Below are 20,861 nucleotides of genomic sequence, written 5' to 3'. Positions count from 1 at the left end.
TTTTCTTTTTCTGGTAAAGAATATTTGTCCTTTTCCACACTCTTGCAGCAGATGTCGTTACTTGAAAAGCAGCAAGTGAGAGAACACAATTTTTGCTATTAATATGAGCAGCTCAAATAAAAGACATGGACTCCTCTGCACTGTTTGCTTTCCCTATCTGTTCTTCAAGTTCATCTGAAAAATGCAGCAAAAATCTCTGCTCTTTCAGAGAAGGTCAGCATGGACTTCGCTTGGCCTTTTCTCTTTAGCTCTTTGGCAAAGGCTCAAATCCCTAAGAAAATTCTTCTCTTCAGTCAGCTCAAGGTTTTTCTGCGCTGTCTCCATTCTGTTAGTCGTAACAGGAACGGATTACAGTGTAAAACTGCCTTTGCGTAAGGAGAAAATCCCGATTTATTAAATGATGTTAGGTCCAATGTTACTGTGGTTTCTGATGGCAACAGACTGTACAAGGGTTTTTTGAGTGCTTTGAGGCTTGATGCACCATGCTCCAGAGGCTGTTGGGACCCACGGAGGTCCAAAGACACAGTTCACATCATGAACATTGCCTAAAGACAGGGGACATGAGCGCTGTTGGGCCAGGCACAGCAACGTGGCACGGGAAGGGAACTGACTCCAGGGACAGGTAGAGGGAGCTTATGACTTTCCTTCCCAAGAAACCCGAGACTGCAAAGAAGATGGGGAAAACAAATGCCACTGCAACTTTGTTCATCTGTTCCTTAAGCTTTCAGTCAAACAGGCACTTGAGATGTACTGGTAGCCACTTAACTGGTCCAATTTTTGATTTAGTGATTACTAAACTAAATCAAAGTAGAACATGTGATTTGGTCTCTACTAGCATGTTTCTTCCAGTGCAGTTATGGACATTTTATTCAGTACTGTACAGGCATCTTCTAAGGATGACTTGCTGATTAACACACATAAAGCTAAAACAGTTGTAGCAGGAAAAAACTTAAAGGATAACTCTGATGAAGACAACATATGACACGAGACAGTCAATAGCTAAGGCAAGTCTCTGCAGTTGTTTCCTGGAGATCCCTGGCCCGTGGGCAGAGGCAGCCTGGTGAAGAAGCATCACACACATACCATCTTGGCAGCCTGGGCAGATCTCCCACAATGTTTTCTGTCTTAAAGATCTCATGCTGTTCCGAGACCAGCACCTGCTGGCCGCTCCGCTCTATCTCCCTCAGAGCTGAAGGGATTATTTTTTTTTTTCCTCAGGCTGTTTCCAAGGAAGCCAGCACAGAACATGGTTTTACTCTGTTACATACCATTTCAGTCCAGCACAGTAAGGCAGTTCCTGCTTCTGAGCTTACAACTTAGCATAGGAGACAACAGGTCAAACACAGGCAGAGAGCAGAGGGACACAGATTAATGTAGTAGCTCATCAGTAGAACAAGTGCTGGCAAATTTCTCCATTAGCTCTATATCCAAGACGAGTTGTAAAGACAGATGTGAAGAAAAAAGCAAGATAGCTATCTCTGAACACGTTTAAAAAATTGTCTCCACAAGGGAAACCATTAAAGTTATTTGAAAATAAAACAATCAGGTGATGAGCACTGGTATCCAGTCTGCATTTAGGCAGGAGCTTAATATTCAGGAAGGAGCGAGAGACAACAGGCAGAGCAGAAAAGCTACAAAGGCCACGAACAAAACGACAAATAGGCAACGTCTGGTATTGCAGAGGAAGTACATGGCTTCACTGAGAATATCTAAGCAACAGGCAAGGAAAGCAATCTTGGCAGCATGGTGCTGAATATGCAAGACGCTGTATTTGTCGGTCAGAAAAAGGATGCGAACTGACTTAAGATGCCTGAATTTCAGCTGTGTGCATGAACAGAAATGATTCCATCATAGCTTAGAGCTACGATGCAGAAGACATTGGCAAGACATCGATGTAACTTGTGGCAAGGTGACACACAGACACTAGCATAAGGGATGGAGAGCGTGGTACTGTTGTTTGTGCCTCTTGCTTTGGGTAGCCTCAACATAATTTAAAGAGTCCTAAGTTTAGGTCCTCCTCAGTATTACAGTGGGCCCATAAAATTACTAGTAATTTTGAAAATTGCAGGGGGGGGGGGGCCTCAACTAAATTTTAGAACACAACTGCTCAAAATCAAAACTGTTTCTGCTGCTTAAGAGCTGGAATAAAGGAATAGCAATAGAAAAATGAGAAAGCTAACTGAAGCAGAGAAATAGGGGAAAAGACAGGATAATATGATAAATACTTAAATTACCTTCGTACTGTTTTTATGCTCATCCTGACAACCATTTTGGATAGCTCCTTCATCTATGCTGACATCGCAGTGGGGAACAAGGGTGGTACTACATGAAGGGCAAGGCTGCAATGAGACAAAAAATTTTAGCCAGGAACATTCTGGTGTCTTCATAGTATTATGCAATTTATAATTCAGTCCACTTGTATACTTGCAGCATGGTTAGAAGATAAACAATGCTACAGAATGGGAAGCAGAGAGCAAAATTTGACTGGAACAGAATGCACCATTTAAAAAATAAATCACAGATTTTCTGTTTACTGAAGCTAAATCTAATCCAGGAAAGCTTTACTGGTGTAAGATCATGGACACACTGTAATCACTGCATACTAGCAAAGGATCTGCCCAAGAACAAAATACTCTTTAGTGAGAGAAGTGCAATTTTCTTGTTTAAAAACTGCCTGCAAAAGGGTCTGAATGGTATTATGAGTGAAGACTTAGCACAAAATACAGCAAAATTCAAAAAAAGCATGAAACATCACAATGCATTATGAACGGCACAGGGAAATGGAAAGCAACAAATCTGAAACTAATAAAGGGAACTACTTTTTCATATAGTGCTTTAAGACAGTAGAGTGGAGCTCAAGCTATCATACATTGTTGAAACCAAACATCCAGCAAATGTCACCAGAAACAACAAAAGCAAAGCCACCAGGACTTGTAATAGCTGCAGGTTATGCATTTGGGAAGCAACCTAAAACGTCACACTTCAGGTTTTAAAACGACCTAATCCCTTGGAGCTAAAATGTCATCTTCTTAAGGAAAATTAACCCCATATCTGTATCTTGCAAATTCTTCACACTTTTCTCCAGGCCTGGCAACATACAGGCTGGACCCTGCCCCCGAGGGCCCTGGCTCTGCTCCCTTTCGGCAGACGGGTCGGTGCTGCCAGGCTTGCAGCAGCCTGCTGGTGGGTATGGGGGCACCAGGCACGGGAGCGGCACACTAAATTCGGCACACTATCTACTCAATGGTGGTAGGTGGTCCACTAAGTATCTTGACAAATTTTCCAACAAGTATCTTGAGTCTTTTGTCCCAAACTCAACACCCCACATCTGTTTTATCTGTTTAGTTTGGACTCGGGAGGCACTTGCTCAAACCTCCGTAATTTATCATTCTGGTCCAAAAACACAACTACTTTTGCCTTCAGGTTCACTCTTTATTGCAGAGACCAGCATGTAAGTCTTTTCAGAACTGGCTTTTCGCCCAAAGCCCCTTTTCTGTCTCTGGTGTCACGTCTGAAATTGAATCACACGCATGTTCCATTTTCAGGTTGTTCCACACGGTGTTTCTCCCAGCCCGCTCTTCCTGCGGCTGCCAATGCCCTCAGCACTCAACAACGCCTCGCAAAGGCTTTCACAAAGACGCTGAGTCTTCTTAGCAGCCAGCAAACCATCACATCTGCTGCTCCACAGGAGCACAGTCCAAGCTGGGGCACTGAAACTACCGCAAGTTTCCTAATCTGGCATCAGATAAGCAAGTTACATCCAGTTCTGAACACATACAGTCTGAACAAATACCAGCACACTTGGAGAAATTATGAAGTTGGTTCTCAAATGGTTTTGTTTAAAAATAATCTAGAACTAAATAAAATGAATGCCTTAGCCACTTTGGGAAAGGCAATATCAGACTGCTTTAAAAATGAATGTGACAATGGGCTAATAAGCCTTCTGATGTGCTCCTAGACTGTTAGTAGATTTATCCATGGCAAAAGTCAGTTAATGGTAATCAAAACCAAATACTGCTAACAAAAAATAAAATACTCCCTGTTTGATCTTGCTAATAAATCAGCAAGACCACCTCAAACACTTGACTCCTGGGGTTAAACAAAACCACAAAAATCTCAGAAAATAAGCCTGAGCTTTAGAGAAGAGGTGGAAATCTGTCTTGACGTACCCTGTGTGTTCAAGTCAGTATAATTAACTTCATTCTCTGTTGCACACATTCACACAAGCTCAGTGCATATGGGACCTCATCACAACGAGTAATACCTTAATGCACTTTTGAAAAACACCAAGACAAGCAAAAGTACTTTCTGTTTTCATAGCAAGAAATGATTAAGACATTTTTACAACAGCTTATGATTCCCTGTCAAGTAAAGGATTTTATAAAATATGATCAGGAAAATAAACTGATAGCAAAACCGCGTAAGCAGGTTATAATGTTTTCATTGAAAAAACCCAGCTGCTACGATAGATTTACTTATAGTTTTTAGTTTCTGTCTTCATCATTTTAATTATGTACATGCATTTTATCAATATCCATACTGCAACAAGGCTTGAAATTAAATGAACAACAGATACACTGGAGGAGAGGAGGAAATCCAATTCCTTTCATGGATCAATAACTGCTGCATTCACCTTCCTGAGTTTTCGTAACAGATCTTGTCTGCTAGAACATCTGTTCAAGCCCAAAAAGTGAAAGTCATCCTTTACATCCAATATGGCCGCTTATTCCCTTTAAAACAAAAATATTTCAACTTGCCTCTAATTTTGCCCCTCCTACTTAGTCTCTCTTGCAGAGCTGGAGTCATCTCCTCCTACACTGACACTGTTTACAGCTTTGTATTTAAAACAGTTGGCATGTAAGTCATGATTCTTTTGCAAATTATTATCTCCAGACTCTACCAGCAAGCTGCAGGCTTTAAAGAAAAATTAAATAAAATAAAAATCACCCCCTTCCCCCCCCCGCCAAATCTGTAAAAAAGAAAAACACTCCTTTTCAAAAATTGTGCTTGACCTGTGATTAAATTGCACAGTTATTCTTTGTGGGGATTTTTATATATATGTATGTATATATATATATATTTTTTTTTTTTTTTTAAACACTGTAAGGCCTATTCTAGCATGGCTGGCAAATTAAACATTCCTTGCAAGCTTGATCCAGCCTTCTCGGCTCACAACTACTCCCACAATACCCAGCAGAGAGAAGTCTGGTGCACATTGGCACTTGAAAGCGTGCTGTGGGGTCTGGAATACCTGTTCCAAGCCATGTTGTGAGAAGCAAGTACACTTTGCATTCCTGTACTGCAACTACAGTGACAGAACATGTTTTTAAGTAAGTGCTCAGCACTGCCACGATTGCTTCCTCACTATGCTATCCACATTCTGACATGGTTTGTGACATGTATTGTATGGACGCGCATCAGGCAGCGGGGAAAGCTGAGTTTTGGGTCATTCAAAATTGACGCCAGCACCAGTGTATTGTGGTCAAGTCAGACACGCTATTTTCCAAGAGCTGTGAGGCTGCTTAGGAGATCACTGGCCAGATCTGCAGTGCTCCTGGCGATGAACACGAACAGGTATCTGTAAGTATAAACTCAATGCAGAAGCTTTAGCACAAAGGTAGACAGGGTATCCAAGAAGGCTGAAACTGAGCTGGCACTTGTCCTGGATGCTCTTCTGAAGCAGCTTCTTTTAGATTCTCCTTCACTTATTCGGACAGCCACGCTTGCACTTTTGCACTGTGCAAACCATCATTCAGCTTTTAAACAGCAATTAACACCCAGCCAAGATGGTCCCAGAGCACAAAAACTGGGGACTAGGCAGTAAACAGAACATTGTGGGCCAGCAGCTTGCCTCCACATTGCATCCTAGCTGCTCAGGAATAGCAGTGCCTCTGTATCTACTCTTCTGCGGAGTAAGTCACCCCATGTTTGAGAAAACACTTACCATAGCTGATCTTTAACAACAGATTTAATTTCGGACTTGGATCATTTTAACAAGAAGTACCATAAGTTAATAGATAACAAATATTATCAAGTCCTAGCTGCAGTCAGGCCAGTCCTGTAGTTCGCTGTAGTTTCACGGCCCTCTGGATACAGCTTACTTTGCTATCTGACACTAACAGAGCATCCTCGCTTTCTCTCAGAACAGCGCCCTTAGTTTTACGTTTTTAATCGCTCCTCTCTCCTCCCTGCTCCACAGACAGGCAGCTCAGTAACACTGCTCCACCAGGTAACGTTTGTCTTCCTTTACTACTTGAAATAAAAGAGTTTCTGCCCCTTACTGTCACACCCGTACCTCTGCATGGCCATGCACTGGGCAGCACAGACAGGCTTATTTGTACAGATACCCACCGACTGCTCTCAGATGTATTTTCCTACCTTATTCGCTAGTACCTTCACTGAAAGACAAGAGAGAAGTGCAGAGCTGGAGCCTGAGGGATGCAAAAAATATTCTTTCTTACACAGGAGAAGGAATAGAAAAGTATCACCCATAACCTGGATGCAGTCAAACCACATACAGTGCATATTTTGGGGAGGAATAGATGGCTACAGTTACCTTCTGTAGTTAAAGAGTCCTGCCTTGCTCTCTAAAGGAGCTCACTCAACTCAGATCATATCCTTGGGCCAGCCTTCCAGCTGATCCTACTTGTGATCCATTGTTTTTACTCCAAAACTTAAAACCGGGCACAGAGGCACAGTTAAGGTGCCCTACTCGTACTCTCCTAATCCAAACAACATACAAACCACAAAAATGGAGTAGCATGGAAGTCACCCCATATCCATGCTGTCAGGTCTATCTCAAAGCCCAGTTGAAGAGGTCCTCTCAGGACTAAACGCACGGGGACAGTGACTTGCAGGTGACAACCCACAGCTCTGACATTTGTGCCCACCTCAGGCAACCCAGGGCGAGGAACTCTCAGCACAAATGAAAATAGAGAATAGACATCTGTTGTTTGGGAAATCTGTTCTGAGCTGGAAGATGGAGAGTAACAGCACAGCTTCAAAGCAATACACATTGTTTCACAGATTTCCTTGTCAAGAGATCTTGTGAGAGGTGTGAACATAACAAAATGTCATCGTTTCTCTAAGCTGAATCCATACGAATCATGGCCCTTAGTTATAGATACAGGTTTCTAGAGCAAGCAGATCAAACACTATCTCATAGCCTACCAGAGCAGTTTCTCCCACAACACAAACAATCCCGTTATCATTCTGTGGGGATGCCTGTTACATACCCTTATGAAAGGGTTCACAGGTATGCGACATGCAGGAGAGGAACAGCAGAAGCAGGGTGCAGCAGAAAATCACGGAAGTTACAGTAGCTGCTTAAAGTATATTCTTTATTCCCCCCTAAAATCAAGGCCATTGAAAATGCAGCATTGACCTACCAGTCCTGAAGTATTAAAAAAATTATGTATTTGAAACCACATTTAAAAAAGTGTTCACCTTACTTCAGGGATTGCTTGTCAACTGGTGAGGCATTTCACCTCAATTTTTTTTTTCTGTCCCTCAAACTACATTTTGTCACTATATGTATAAGCACACATATACCTACATATATATATATATACACACAAATATATAAACCAGTGCCTAAGCAAACCTGTGAGGTTTTCCCATCCACACCTCTCTCCCTGGTTTGCACAGTTTGAGATCTACGCTGCTTGGCTTTGAAACAAGAACTAACCTTAGGTTTTTCTGCATGTTTGAGAGTCTTTGTCAAGTCAGTGGTGATCTCAGCTGACGACGCTCCCTGTATCCTGGCTCCATCTCCAGGTTCCGAGCCAGGCAGCAACGTTTGCGAGCAGCTGCAGTGGGGCTCCTTCACCTTCTGACCAGAGATCAGGTAAGTCTTCAAACCTACAGAAAAAAAAGAAATGAACAGTCAGAACCACAGAAAGACAAAAATAACCACCACCAGGAATAAAAAGATGCTCTGTGTAAAGTGGTGGCAATTAGGATTGCCCAACATCTGCTGCTGTCCCAGACACAGGAGACTAACACAGCAACAGCCAGGACTGACATTACTTTATTCCATTCTCACTCATGAACTTCTGAAAAACACAGCTAAGACCTTGTGTATCCACTTCCAAGCTGCAATTTGAGCTCTCACACTAAGTCTTTACTTCTGCAAAGGATTTTCAGCCTGTTTTTCAGTGGTATCTGTATAAATGTTCTACTTCTGAAAAATGACATGTATTCCTCCACTTGTACTCTCCATTTGTCAGAGTTATGTTGCAAAGATTGCTTAATGCTGGTAGCACATTGAGAAAGGAAATGGCGTTTAAGTGCTAGAAATTCTGATGGGTTTTCATAGTTAGTGCAGACTTCACATTTTTAAAGAACAAAATCAATCTCTCTCTCACATGTACACCCACACGCGCTCTCTGCAACTGTTGTACGAATTGAAGCGTAATTGGAAAGCAGATCCAATATTAAAGGCCAGGCTGGTAAATACCATGTTGTGTCAAGCTGAGCTGTATCAAAAACCTGTTCAAAAAATGTAAGACCTGAATTTCATTTAGAATATTCCTTATTTTACTTCCTTGAAACTTTGCATTGTGATGTTTTGGGTTATTTCTAGGCACAAAGACTAAGACGACTCACTAATCATGCTTGTTTCTGAATTCAAATGAGTTAATTTTATTGCCACTGTATGGGCAATCTCCCACTCGGCAAGGAAGGGCACTGACGTGCTCCGAAAAGCGCGGAGGTCATCAGCTCGCAGAACTGGAAAGCGCTGGTTGTTTTGTGATGCCGAAGCCTGTTGTCCCGTGTGGTTCTGCAGCCGACCTCTCGCTCACGGGGTGGCTGCTGGGCTTGTATTCGGGTCAGCTGCGCATCACCCCCTCCCTTGTCCTGACACTTGTCACCAGCCACCGCCAGACACATGACTGTCACGGCCATCGACTGCGCTCAATTGCCTCCGTCCATAGGAGGAAAGCTGGAAATAAATGTCAAGTTGCAGTCCTTGGAAGAGGGCAGGTTTCTGTTCCTTATGATAAGGTCATTCTCTCATAAGCTTCTTTACAGACAGAAAATCATATTCTATAAACCATTTATTTTGGTCTGTAATACGTAACACGGACAGCACTCAGTCTGTAACCTTTCCAATAAAAATAACTTAGACATACTAATAACAATTTTGCCACTTTTGTTTATTCCACCAGTAACTTAAAACTCCTGAACACTTCTACAACCAACACAGAAACCTGCATCCATATCGACCGTTTCAACCTCGGGCTCAAAAGCCTCTGGGAAAGCTACGGTGCTGTCACACAGTGCCCCAAACTCTGGAGCACTCGCTCGTGAATTTGAGATGTTACGCTATAGCCAGTCTTTATTTTTATACCATTTATAGTAGCACTTGGACTTTATTTGGCAGTGCCACTTAATAAAATCCTGAGCTGCTGCTGGCTTCCAGATGTAGGGCTGTCTCCTTCGAACTTATATTGATGGGGACTGTCATTTAAGGAACTCACCACAATCAGCTTACAATTGTATGTTTGCTGTGGTAAAAGCTAGAGCATTAAGGTTACTGTTCCTATTTTCAAAAGCTACCTTAAAGCAACAGGATTATTTTACCATTCCTATTATTCCTCTATTTTTTTTCTAAACAACCACTTAAATATATATTTTTGAAAAGGCACTTATGTTCTTACTGTGCTGCGTGGCATAATTATTTTGTCAATCTGTTGCATACGGTAAAATTATCTCCAGTTTGAGCTCCACACCGAGGAAAAAGGGTACAATGCGCCAGTAACTGCAAATGTGTTTGGGAAAGCAGAATCCACTCTTGCCCCAACCTGAAAGCACAGTGGCTGCAGATCCCGGGCTCCGTTGCTCACACCCGCTGTGTCCCACGGGTTTTAGCTGCAGGGTTTAAACTTGGCTAAAGCGGCTGATCTTTGGCACCAAGAACTGTACGGATCTCTTTATTAACTCCTTGTGCTCTCCAGCCCCACCACATCTGCCAAACAAGGAGCGTTACTCAAAACAGGTAATCTGAAATCAGACGAAGAAAAGCCAACACCTTGCAGAATCACAGCACATGTCCAGTGAAGTCAGCGGGGCTGCTCCCAGCGCTGAGTGCAAGGTCAGGGGCTCAGGACAGCAAGGAAGGAAAAGAGGTTATTCTGGGAAAATTTTGCAAAATTAGGTCGTGTAAAAATCTTTCATCTTTCCAGAACTTGACTAACATTGCCTACCTAATACTTTGTTTGTTATTAAATCCTTATTATGATAGGAAAATTCAATTTGCTTTAGTATTCCTTGTAACTCTGTGACACTTCACGAAGCAACTCCTACGTTCAGTCTGAAATATTTCGGTATTAAAAAAATGGTTATTAATTCAGTAGAACTGTATCGATATAACTAAAATCTATTATATAAGAACAGTATTCTTCCTCCTTCTACGTCTCCAGAGAATTAGTACAATCAACACTCTGCCATTTTCCATACAAATGGGGTACAGAGTGAAAAACATGCACACCACCATGTAGCACATTTAAATCAATTAGGTAACGCAACAAAATTAAATGAATAATACAGCTACGGAGGAGCTGCTATTTTATGCGAGAACCAGCACACGCGGTGCAATTTTTGGTGTGTGTTGCTGCGCAACGATGTAAGTCAAGACATGGCAATGAAGAAAGTGCTACAAGATGCTTATACTGCTATTTATAAAGGCAAAGCTCACCCTTTGTTTCTCTCCTGCCATTCCCAATCTTATACTCCCTTCCTTCCCTCGAATTTATTCAAAATAAATACTCAAAAGTAACACAACCTCAAGCTGCCTGATAGCAAATCTGTACTCTGGCAGGTTTTATCCTGCAGCGCATTTCTGCTTCTTCCAGAGATGGCTCTTGGAAACAAAGACGGGGAACTGGCTACAACAACCCAGCCCCAACATACCAATTTAATGTACATAGTATTTCTGCCTTGGGGAAAAAATGAGCTACATCATTTACCTTTCAGAAACACAAGCCATTTCCTTCGCTTGTCTTCAAGTTCTAAAAATCTTGAAGTGTTATAAAGAGTAACAGCTCCTGCATGCTGAGCTAAAACACTCACTTTTTGAATTCAACCATTTTGAATGTTGACATGGCAGTGTTTGTGAAGTGTAGTTTTGACAAAACAGTTAACAGGTGAGATCTCCACAGAAGTACAGCGGATTTATTAGTCCTATTACCACTGAATTTCAGAAGCATTTGGAAATTTCTGTACTTGGCTCCTTTCTTCAGTTCGATTTTCTTTTGACCAGTGGTACCCCTCTGAACTTAGACAAACAGAAAACCATCCCAAACGTTGAAAAATACTAATAACAATTAAAAAAACCATATGCATGCACTCACACACAAATTGTTTTCTCTATGCACAAAAATAAACAAAGGTATAAATAAGGCCGTGTATAAACATCCATCTTCAACCTGGTTTTGGTGGCCCTGCCCGTCCAGGTCGTACCCAGCTGGGTCAGGCTGGCGCGGCTCTGCCACCCCCGCTGGAGCTGTGTTTGCAGAGAAAAACTGTCCCAGGCCATTAGTGGGAAATCACTTACTGGGAAGGAACAGGGAAAGGGAGAGATGTTCTGGTGCTTCAAGTCCTTAATTAATTAGTCATTAATTTCCTTCCCTTCAGTTCATTTGTCCTCATGACTTCAGGACAGAAGCTGCTGTTAGGCCAGTCTAATCTGATTTGTACATCAGCAGAGGGCATCCCGCCATGCATCGTTTAAAGACGGGATGAGCTCTCCCCCAGGAGATCTCAAAACACGGGGGATTAATACAAAAGCCAGTGAGCAATTCCTTGGTAAGATAAGATCCCAGTTTCAATTTCCGATGCTCCACCTGTATGGAATCGAAACTTTTTAGCCCTCTATTGAAAGTGGACAGGAGAATTACTTCGTGGAAAACTTTTCACATCTCTAACAAACTTCAAATGCTTTTGAAACCCTTTTCAGCACTGATTCTAAGAGACACCAAAAACCAATGGCAATATCTTAGTCATGGTCTTACTGATTCATTTAATAAAAATATAATCTCACTCCCATTATATATTCCTGTTCTTCCTTCCATGAATCACTTCACTTTTTTAGTTGCAGTACAGAGAAACAGCATTTAACTAGCAGATGACATCCCTTTTCAGAATAACTGCTTCCTTCTGTTCTCTAAGACTAGTAACATACCCTGATTGATGTAACAGAATCCAAATTATATTAATTATGCCTCTTTTACCAAATAGCTTTATATTAACAATTCTCCTTCATTATTTATCTCTCCATCATTTCCCTTAGTGTCTACACAATTAAATCATTTAATCACATTACTTTCCAAATAATTATTAAGTATAAATTTCCAAACCTAATTGAGCTTGATTTTCATGGCCCTCTGCTTTTGTAGTATCTTACCTCACAAAGTTAGAATTTGCAAGAAAACTGTTTCATCGTGTAAAAACCAGTGACTGTCACTCCCATGTGAGAGCAAGCTGGACACAACGAGAACATGAAATACTGCTCCAAATACATGTGCACTAGAAACCGAAGGACAGACACTTTCACTTTGTATTTCACTAGAGAGCAAATCCGAAAACGATGGATCAGAAATGTAAAATTGTTCTCCGAGACAGACTCCGCAGCCAACGTAAGACAGATCAACTGAGGCATCTTCAAAAAGGTACCAGTGACCAATCTGAATGTTATGCCAAGAACCACGCAACTTTACATGTAAATAAGGGTCATTACTTCTATTTTTTTTTCTATTTTGCAGTCTTAAATTGGCAAAAGATTGTTACACTTAAGAAATAACTTCAGCATGTTTTTCTTCTTGAAGCTTCTAATAATGTAATGATTAAAACACTTGCTTGTGTCAAAATGAAGAGAAGTAAAACCTCAGAGGAATGTCCTTACCTAAATACAAACCGGATAATCAAATGGGCTGTGATATCCCTGCACCACACCTTTGGTCAACTGCACTGTCATAGTTGTGAAAGCAGAAATCCTCTGCTCTAATAGTTATTCTACCTCACAACTCGCTGGAGTCGCCCTGACTTCAAAGCTCAACTTTACGCTTTTGGTTTTCAGAAAGTTTGGCCCGTAAAGGCCTATAGGAACGTTTTGAATTTCAAGGAAGCAGCTACATTGTAATCGGATTGCTTGGAGAGAAAAAAATCACCACTGGGAAAAAAAAAAAAATAATGATTTGCTAAAAAATTAATCAGTTTTTGCTGGAACCTCTGAAGCAGCCCAGAACTCGTGGGACTGTGCAGAAAGAGGCCACTTACAGGACAAGTCCTCCCTGGAGAGGTGTGAATGGGCAGGTGACCGAACATCCGCTTGCCCACACTGAACAGAGTGCAGAGCTTCCAAGGCAGAACCTTCCAGGCTCCCCAAAGGCATCAGCCCAGGATGCACAGTTATTAGCCTGATCTTTTACTGCAAGAGGAACAGCTTTTCCAGCAGTTTACAAGATGCTCCAAGACTGGAAACACTTGCCTAACCCAGCCTGCCAGCGGTGCCTGCCAGGCTGTGCCCAACAGAGTTTACCCAATTTCCTGGAGGAACTACCGGCAGTTGCATTTAAACACCACTAGACACAGCATCTAAAGAAGTGCTGCTCTCCCTCACCCCTCAGGAAGATCCAAGAGAAAGGAAGGAGCACTTAACCTGATATTTTGTCTTTACATTTAAACTTAACTCCAGCTCCAAGGCTGTAACAGCTCCCACCCCACACACACCCTTGGGGCACTGCTTTTGTGTGCTTCTGACTACAAACTCACAGTTCCCTCATTTTTACTTTTTCTAGACCTTCACCTTTTTCACCACCTCCCCAGATAAACTAAATAGGATTTTCAGAGAGGCGTAGAACATATTTCCATAACCCTACAGATCAAATGCACATTTACTTTATTCTTTTAGACAACTTCCCCGGAGTCACTGAGAATTCCTTCTCTTTCAGACACAGCATCTCTCTTGCTGTCCTTCCTCCAGGTGCCAGGGGCAGGCCCAAAACGCCTGCACCTCTCCCTCGGCACACAGCCTGATCTCTCAGGGTCTGCAGGTGAGCTTAGTGCTGCCAGGTATCACAGTGGCAGAGTCGCTCCTTGCAGGAGACCCCAGACAGACAGGTCCTGACTCACACGGTCCCTTCCTCTTGTCTCCACACCCGAAAGCAATCTGGTCCCGCAGAGCCAAAGCCAGCAGACGTCTTCACGCACAACTAAGGAAAGACTTTTATGTTAATTCTTATAAGGCCTAAACAAAATGCTTGCACATTTCTACTGCTCCTGCATGATGTACGGTTTGTGTGCAACATTACACACCACAGCAGTTTACCAAACACTCCAATATTATTAAATACAAGCCCCAAAGCCCCACATTATGATATCCATCCTTCTTGAAAAATAGTGGTAGAAGTGCCAGGAAATTCAGGCACAACACAGCGTTTTACCAGACCAGTAGGATATGTAGAATGACATAAAAAATATTTCATGAGTATTTTTTTTTAAAGTCCTAAAAATACTCTTAAGAACCGTCCTGCTGTAGTCCTGAATTTCAGCTTTTAATCTCCAGATATTTTAGCAATATAGCTGTAAACCAAACCCACATCACTGTCTTTCATGTCAACAGGCATTTTCTGTCACTCACATTGCAGGACTGTGCAAGATGACATTGGATGATTTCACAAAAAAACCAAAACTAATTTTCTCCAACCTGCAAAGCTGTATTTCAGATAAAGCCAGTCCTACCCTTTAACCCGTAGAAACCACTTCCAGCTCCATAAAAAAACAAACAAACAAACAAAGCACATAACCCAAAACACCTGGATTCTAACAAACCAGCCTACCTAGAAAAGCACTTTGTACGTACGGAGCAGCATTTCCTGTGGCTAAAGTTAGAAAGGGAATTTATGAGCCAACTTGTTATCTTAGGTCTCTGGAAAGCAGAAACAATGATAATAAGAAACAGAACTTTATAGATTGGAAACACAAAAGAAACTCCAAAAAACAAAACCCCAAACCTATCTTCATAATCTCCAAAGATGAATTGCAAAAGGCCAGAGAAACCAGAGGCATCTTCTGTACCATGGAAAACCATTGCTTTTCTTTGCCTCTTTTGTTGAGCAAAATGTTTACTTTTGAGCACCTAACAGGTAACAGTGGGCTTAGAAAATGCTGATCAACAACATATGTGTAATTTCAGTATTTAACGTTTGCCAGTTTTAAGTGGGGAACTCTATACCCGATCCCACAAACTACATTTATAGCTAAACTGCAGAAATAAAGTTGCAGGCTGCTGGTCTATCCTCCTTCAGTCTCCTTTCTGTTCTTCTCACCTGTGTAAGGAAAAAAACAAACACAAACAAAAACCCTGAAAAATACTAGGGAGAGAAAAGCCTCGGCAAATCCAGCACAGACATCCAGCTCAAACACAATGGTCTAGCTACCGCTGTTGGCTCAGGAACATATTTACATACAGCTTTTTAAACTGTACTGGCAAAATGAAAGATGGGCTGATGAGTGAGACCGGTCCCCATCCTGGGGTTTACGATTGCCCGTATTTACTTTCTGCTCCACTGGCTTTGCCAGTGCCCACGTGCCACTGATCGTGGCCTGAAAACAAATGGCTGGTGAGTGTACTCACTGGAATTACTCTCCGAGTTTTGAACTAATTTTTTACTCAGTACAGTTCACAACTTGACATGTTAATAAGAGAGAAGAGTCCGTTTGATTCAGAAGGCAAGCCTGGGATTCTTCAGTCCTGCCAGGGCAAATAGCGCACTCCACAAGAGAAGCCTGAAGCCCAGCAAATTTAGCAACATGTTGCAGATAAAACATTATCTCTGTCTTAAGGATTCCTCACAAAATCTAAGAGATATAGGATGTTCCTACATGTAAAGCAAAAAGATGGCCTAACTCCAGCTCTAGGACTGTCTGGCTTTTACTTACTGCTCAGTCCTCCTGTAAACTCGCCTGCAGTCTTGGTCTCTGCAATACCTTTGTGAAAACGAATGCCATGGTACAATTACACGCACAAAAAAGCATCTGCTATTGTCTTATTGGCATTATTTTTTCCACATTTATTGACTATCCCTTTGCCTTCTGTGTTAATTTTAGCAGCTGGGAAGGAATCAGTATGATGAGGGAAAACAAAATTTTTGAACAATACAACTGCCAAAACAAGGGTCAACCAAGCACACACGGGCACGGCTCTTTCACAGGGTTCAAACTTCTTCAAAAATTACAATATTCCTACCACAGAATACCTTTTCTGAAAATATACCTAAAGAATAATGAATTAGAAATCAAATCTAACTACGAGTAGAGTCCGGTTAGAAATTCAACATTTGCTTCACTGGGTGGCGAATGAGGAGCAGACAGGACACGGCAGTGGGTGCGGATGGAGCAACCCCAGCCCCAGGAAACCCCCTGCAGCGCCGTGCGGCTCCCCGCTACACCCACGCACGCGGGAGCTGCGCTGCGGAGACGCACAGCCTGCTGTGCGCGGCTGCGCTGATGGAAAGCAGATGTCAATACATTTCAGTTATACAACGTGCCTGTTTCGGCACGCTAGGGACTCTGTTCTTTAAGAAAAATGATAAGGTGACAACACTGTGAAATCTTTTAAAGACATTAAACGTTTTCTTACAGTTTCTTGTTTAGGGTGCTGATGTGGGTTTGGGGTTCCCCCCCTGACTCATAGTTGACAAGCGCGTACCTCAAAGTTCAAGGCTGCTTAGCCTTCCATTTTAATAAATGCAGGACCGCATATCGAGACCCAGGAGTTCCTCAGTAACGCACCAGCATTATGTGCATCCCTGTACTTAGATTAAATTGCTGCAAGGGGCCCGGCCATAAGAGCAGCACGGGAGTGAGGAAGATGATGGAAGGAGCCCTTGCATGGAGCCTCCCCTACAGTCGCTTCAATCCAAGCTTTCAGTCACGCATCTGTCAACGTTTCCTTCCCTGGTGAATTTGCACACGTGGGAAGTTCTGACATTCCAGATCGCAATGATCCCTTGGGGATATGTGGCATATACTTCCAAAACTTCCTTTTATTATAAACAAAAAAGTGTTTCCAACTTAAAACTACATTTTACTGTGGGAGGGAAACAATCAGAAAACTGCACAGAGGATATCTCCAAGGCATGGACTTCAGTCAATCTGTTTAAACAACAGCATTATAAAACAGAGATCTACAGATAGATGAGGATTTTTCAAGAAAAATTCCACTCCTCTAGACAAGACAATTATACAAAGCCACAAGCATTCCAGGAAGACATCCTATATATTTTCTTCTGGCTGCCATACCTCACGAACTATGGATGGCCGTACCAGCTTCTGCTAAATATAGGCAGAATTTAATAAGTTGAAGAGAGAGAGGCTCCGAGTGAAAGTTTCACCAGCTCTAGGCTCTCGGGAATGGGAATTTATTAATTTTAAACTAAAAAAGCATGGCCAGATTGAAGGCAGTTAGAAGTTTTTAAGAAATCCCACCCAGGAAAATTTCTCTCGGGACTGGAAGATGCCACCTATCTTCCTGATCGATATTTTAGAAGTGATGAACAGCAAGTGTGCAGGATGCACAAAAGGATTCCAATTAAAAAAAACAATAGTCTGATGCAACTGAAGCCTGCTCCAGCCCTTGGTAACAGAGTGAGCTATTGTGGCTCTCGGTACTAACATTTTTTTAATAGACTCCAGACAAGAGCACGCACCAATTTAAACAAGACTTTAGAAGTCTATTTTGTTACACTGGTGCAATCTCTTTGTGTTGACAGGACTACAATCAAGCAAATTCTTTCCCTCTTGCATAATGCAGGTAGTCTGGATCTGACATGCTAAATCAGCATTTTATTTAAGCCAGGACAATCCTATGGGCTAATTAGGCCTTCACAAAGTGCCGTGCAACTGCACTGCTCTCTATGGACTTGTAGGCAAATAAACCTAAATCAACTAAGAAACACAGGCAAACCTACTAAGAGCTGGTGGGCTCCTCACGCTGGAACATTTTTTCGTTGGTCATAGTTAAAAATTGACAATCTGACATTTAAAAGGTAAAGTAAAAACCAGATGTCACACCGTCATTGGCAGTTTTAAGAATTTTTTTTCCAAGCAACTGATCAAACAATATTGAAAACACACAGCAAGCACCCACATCTTAAGTCAAAATGAAAATGTATAATCTCAGGCATCTTTGTGATCACATACAAAAAACTTAACTCATATGTTTCCAAATATCCATCACATACTGTTAAGAATGACCCTTCTCATTTAACCTTTCCTCAGTACTGGCTTGTGGAACTTGTCACCTCTTCCCATTACAAAAAGCAGTAACGAGGTAAAAGTAATTAATTGAGAAGGCATGGCAGGGCTTTGGGAAATGCACACCTCTGGATCTGCTATGCAACTTCACTGCAAACTTCAGCCAGCTTTGCTCCATGCCTGTTTATTTGCACTGGGGCATCTTAAAGGACAAAAGTAACTTTTCACAAAAAATACTGACGATACCTCAAATAACACTTCATTAACTTGATTAGCCCAAGTCACACTTGGAGAACATAAAAGACGTGTTCTTAAGGGACAAAAGTAAAAGAAATAAATTTGCATATCATAGATAATTCCTGCACTACAAATAAGAGGATATTCATTTTTTAAAAAATTACATCTCGGTTTTCAAAGTAAAAGATCATCATTTTTTTCTTTGTCATCAAAGCCTGCCAGCACAGTTTGAAGAATTAATGTTCAGATCAAGCATTTGGTAAATACATTTTATTGTTGTTAAATTGATTAATAATGATCTTTTCCCTCCCCCATCCAAGCTCTGTTGCTCTTCAGCGAACTGAAGAGCTACCTAGTGAGCAAGCACAGCTTCTGCAGAGCGTGCAAATAATGTTGCTCATCATTGTATTTCAACAACATGGCAATCTAGCAATCCCTGTCCCAGGCTGTGGGAATCATGCAAGCTTAGAGATATTAATATTTATTCAAATGGGCTACAAGAAATTCAATAAATAGAAGTTACATTGCACTACTGAATTCAGTCATGTCACAATTCCCCCAACATTGTGCCTTGTGCAATACAAACAGGTGGTTGTAATTCCAGGTAAGTTGTTACTCATAACTTATGCACCACTTGTTTACATGTGGTTGACAGTTCTAAATGGTTACTAATTCAGTACTGAAAAATAAAACTAATGCAAATAAAACTGCTGCAGGAGGCACTTCAGAACAACAATATATAGCAGTAGTATAAACACTGCTAAGGTGGTGAAGAAGAAATTCTTAAGTGCAGCCGCCACCTAAGTATGCATCACTATGCAGCTATAATTTTAATTTAATTGGCGAACTCCAGCCACTGAGTATTTACAGTGTTCCTAGCACAAAAGATAGATTAATTTGAGAGCCACTGCTGAGAACAGATACTGAGTGTTTTGTCTCCCCCAAGCAGAGAGTATCATCTTTTCAGTTTATTCCCACTCCTTGAGTAAAATCTATAAACAATCTCTCCCCAAAATAAAAAGAATTTATAAGCCACAAAACAAAGTTAAATAGGACATATTTCCAGGACTATGTTTATTCACAAAGTCAAAGTGTTTCTGAAATTCCTTCCATTTCCTCCCTGTATGACATTCAGACAATCTCTAGTCCTGACACGACACACTGACCGTCCTCTTCGGCTGCACGTGGCAGCCGTGGCTTCGGGCTCCAGGTCAGATCCACAACGCGGATCCCTTTTACTCAGGACACGGCACTAAACCCACCGTGGAGACAACCCTCAAGGACACGACGGCTCCTGTGATGGCTGGTTGCAGACAGAACCCACCACCCGGCGTGAAGGCGGCCGTGCTCTTGGCCGGTTACGCCGCTGAGACAGACCCAGCAGCCTCTCCACTAGAAGAGTCGTAGCCAACAGCTGACTCTACTTTCAGTTGTTTTCAGCCTGTGATCCTTAGACTCTGAATTCACGGAGTAGTTATTAAGGGTCTGTGAAGAAAAACCAAGGAAAAGGAGCCTGCTGAGAGCTGGCTTTGAGTCTATAAGCATGCCAAAGCACCCACACTCATAGGAGGCTGCAAACCAGAACAGGTTGAAAACCACCATAACAAGGGATCTTCTCTAGGGCATCTTCTACTGCCCTCTCCCATTATATCACTGTCCAATGGAGTACACCACACCTCTTATTACTAGAGGACGACATGACAGACAAGAAGGATGATGACTCCCCCCAACTACAAGGATGGAGAACAAACCTTCTGTCACCCAAGTAGCTGTTGAGGGTCTTCCTCCCATCACTCAAAGCTCCCCTCATACAGGAGCCAAACACCTGGCTCAAGAGACATTAAAGCAAAAACCAGGGATCTTGTGCTGAGACTAAAACCATGCCATCTCTGGTCCCATGCACTAACTTCAAATGCTCTATCGCTATCCAGTTTAGCAACTTGTACTTCACCAAATAATATGATAGATCAATTGTAACCTAGATGAATCATTCACATATAGGACATAATTAATTCTTTCATGTATCCAAATGGTAAATTGCTTGATGAAATTGAGATTTATCACTTGTTACTCAACAGATTTGCTTGATCATCATTATGTTATGTCACTAAATCACGTAGTGTGAACAACATTAGATAACATACAGTTAGATAGACGTTGTCCAAATGCAAGGCCGTTAACACGTTCCTTTGGCTTGTTACTATGTTTGAAATAGTTCATCCCCATACTACAAGCAACGAGTCTTTACCCAATGCTGATACTCAAACCTAGTTTTAAGACTGAAGGAGATACTAACACCACCGGCTGTAGAAGTCTTTCAAGTGAAATGAAACAGATGTGGGTAAAAATCAGCATTTCTGGTTTTC

General features: G+C 41.8%; 1 protein-coding gene across 4 annotated transcripts in view; it reads right to left on the bottom strand.

The window, feature by feature from the left end:
* ADCY9 (adenylate cyclase 9) overlaps window positions 1-20,861 on the bottom strand; it is a 92,939-nt gene that overhangs the window by 40,423 nt on the left and 31,655 nt on the right. For 3 of the 4 annotated variants that reach the window (XR_010607018.1, XR_010607019.1, XM_065645287.1), the window contains exons 2-3: window positions 7,688-7,860; window positions 2,235-2,339 (exon numbers count right to left, since the gene is read on the bottom strand). Coding sequence is in view for 2 of the 4 variants with exons in the window: in XM_065645287.1 (XP_065501359.1) it covers window positions 2,235-2,339; window positions 7,688-7,860 (278 nt within the window). In the remaining 2 variants the exon portion in view is untranslated. The remainder of the gene's footprint in view (window positions 1-2,234; window positions 2,340-7,687; window positions 7,861-20,861) is intronic. The other variant, XM_065645289.1, reaches the window with a different exon arrangement.

Source organism: Caloenas nicobarica, chromosome 14 (assembly GCF_036013445.1).
Source record: "Caloenas nicobarica isolate bCalNic1 chromosome 14, bCalNic1.hap1, whole genome shotgun sequence".
In the NCBI taxonomy this organism is placed as follows: domain Eukaryota; kingdom Metazoa; phylum Chordata; class Aves; order Columbiformes; family Columbidae; genus Caloenas; species Caloenas nicobarica.
Note: the sequence above shows the minus strand (reverse complement) of the source record. Positions and strands in the feature narration are given on the sequence as shown.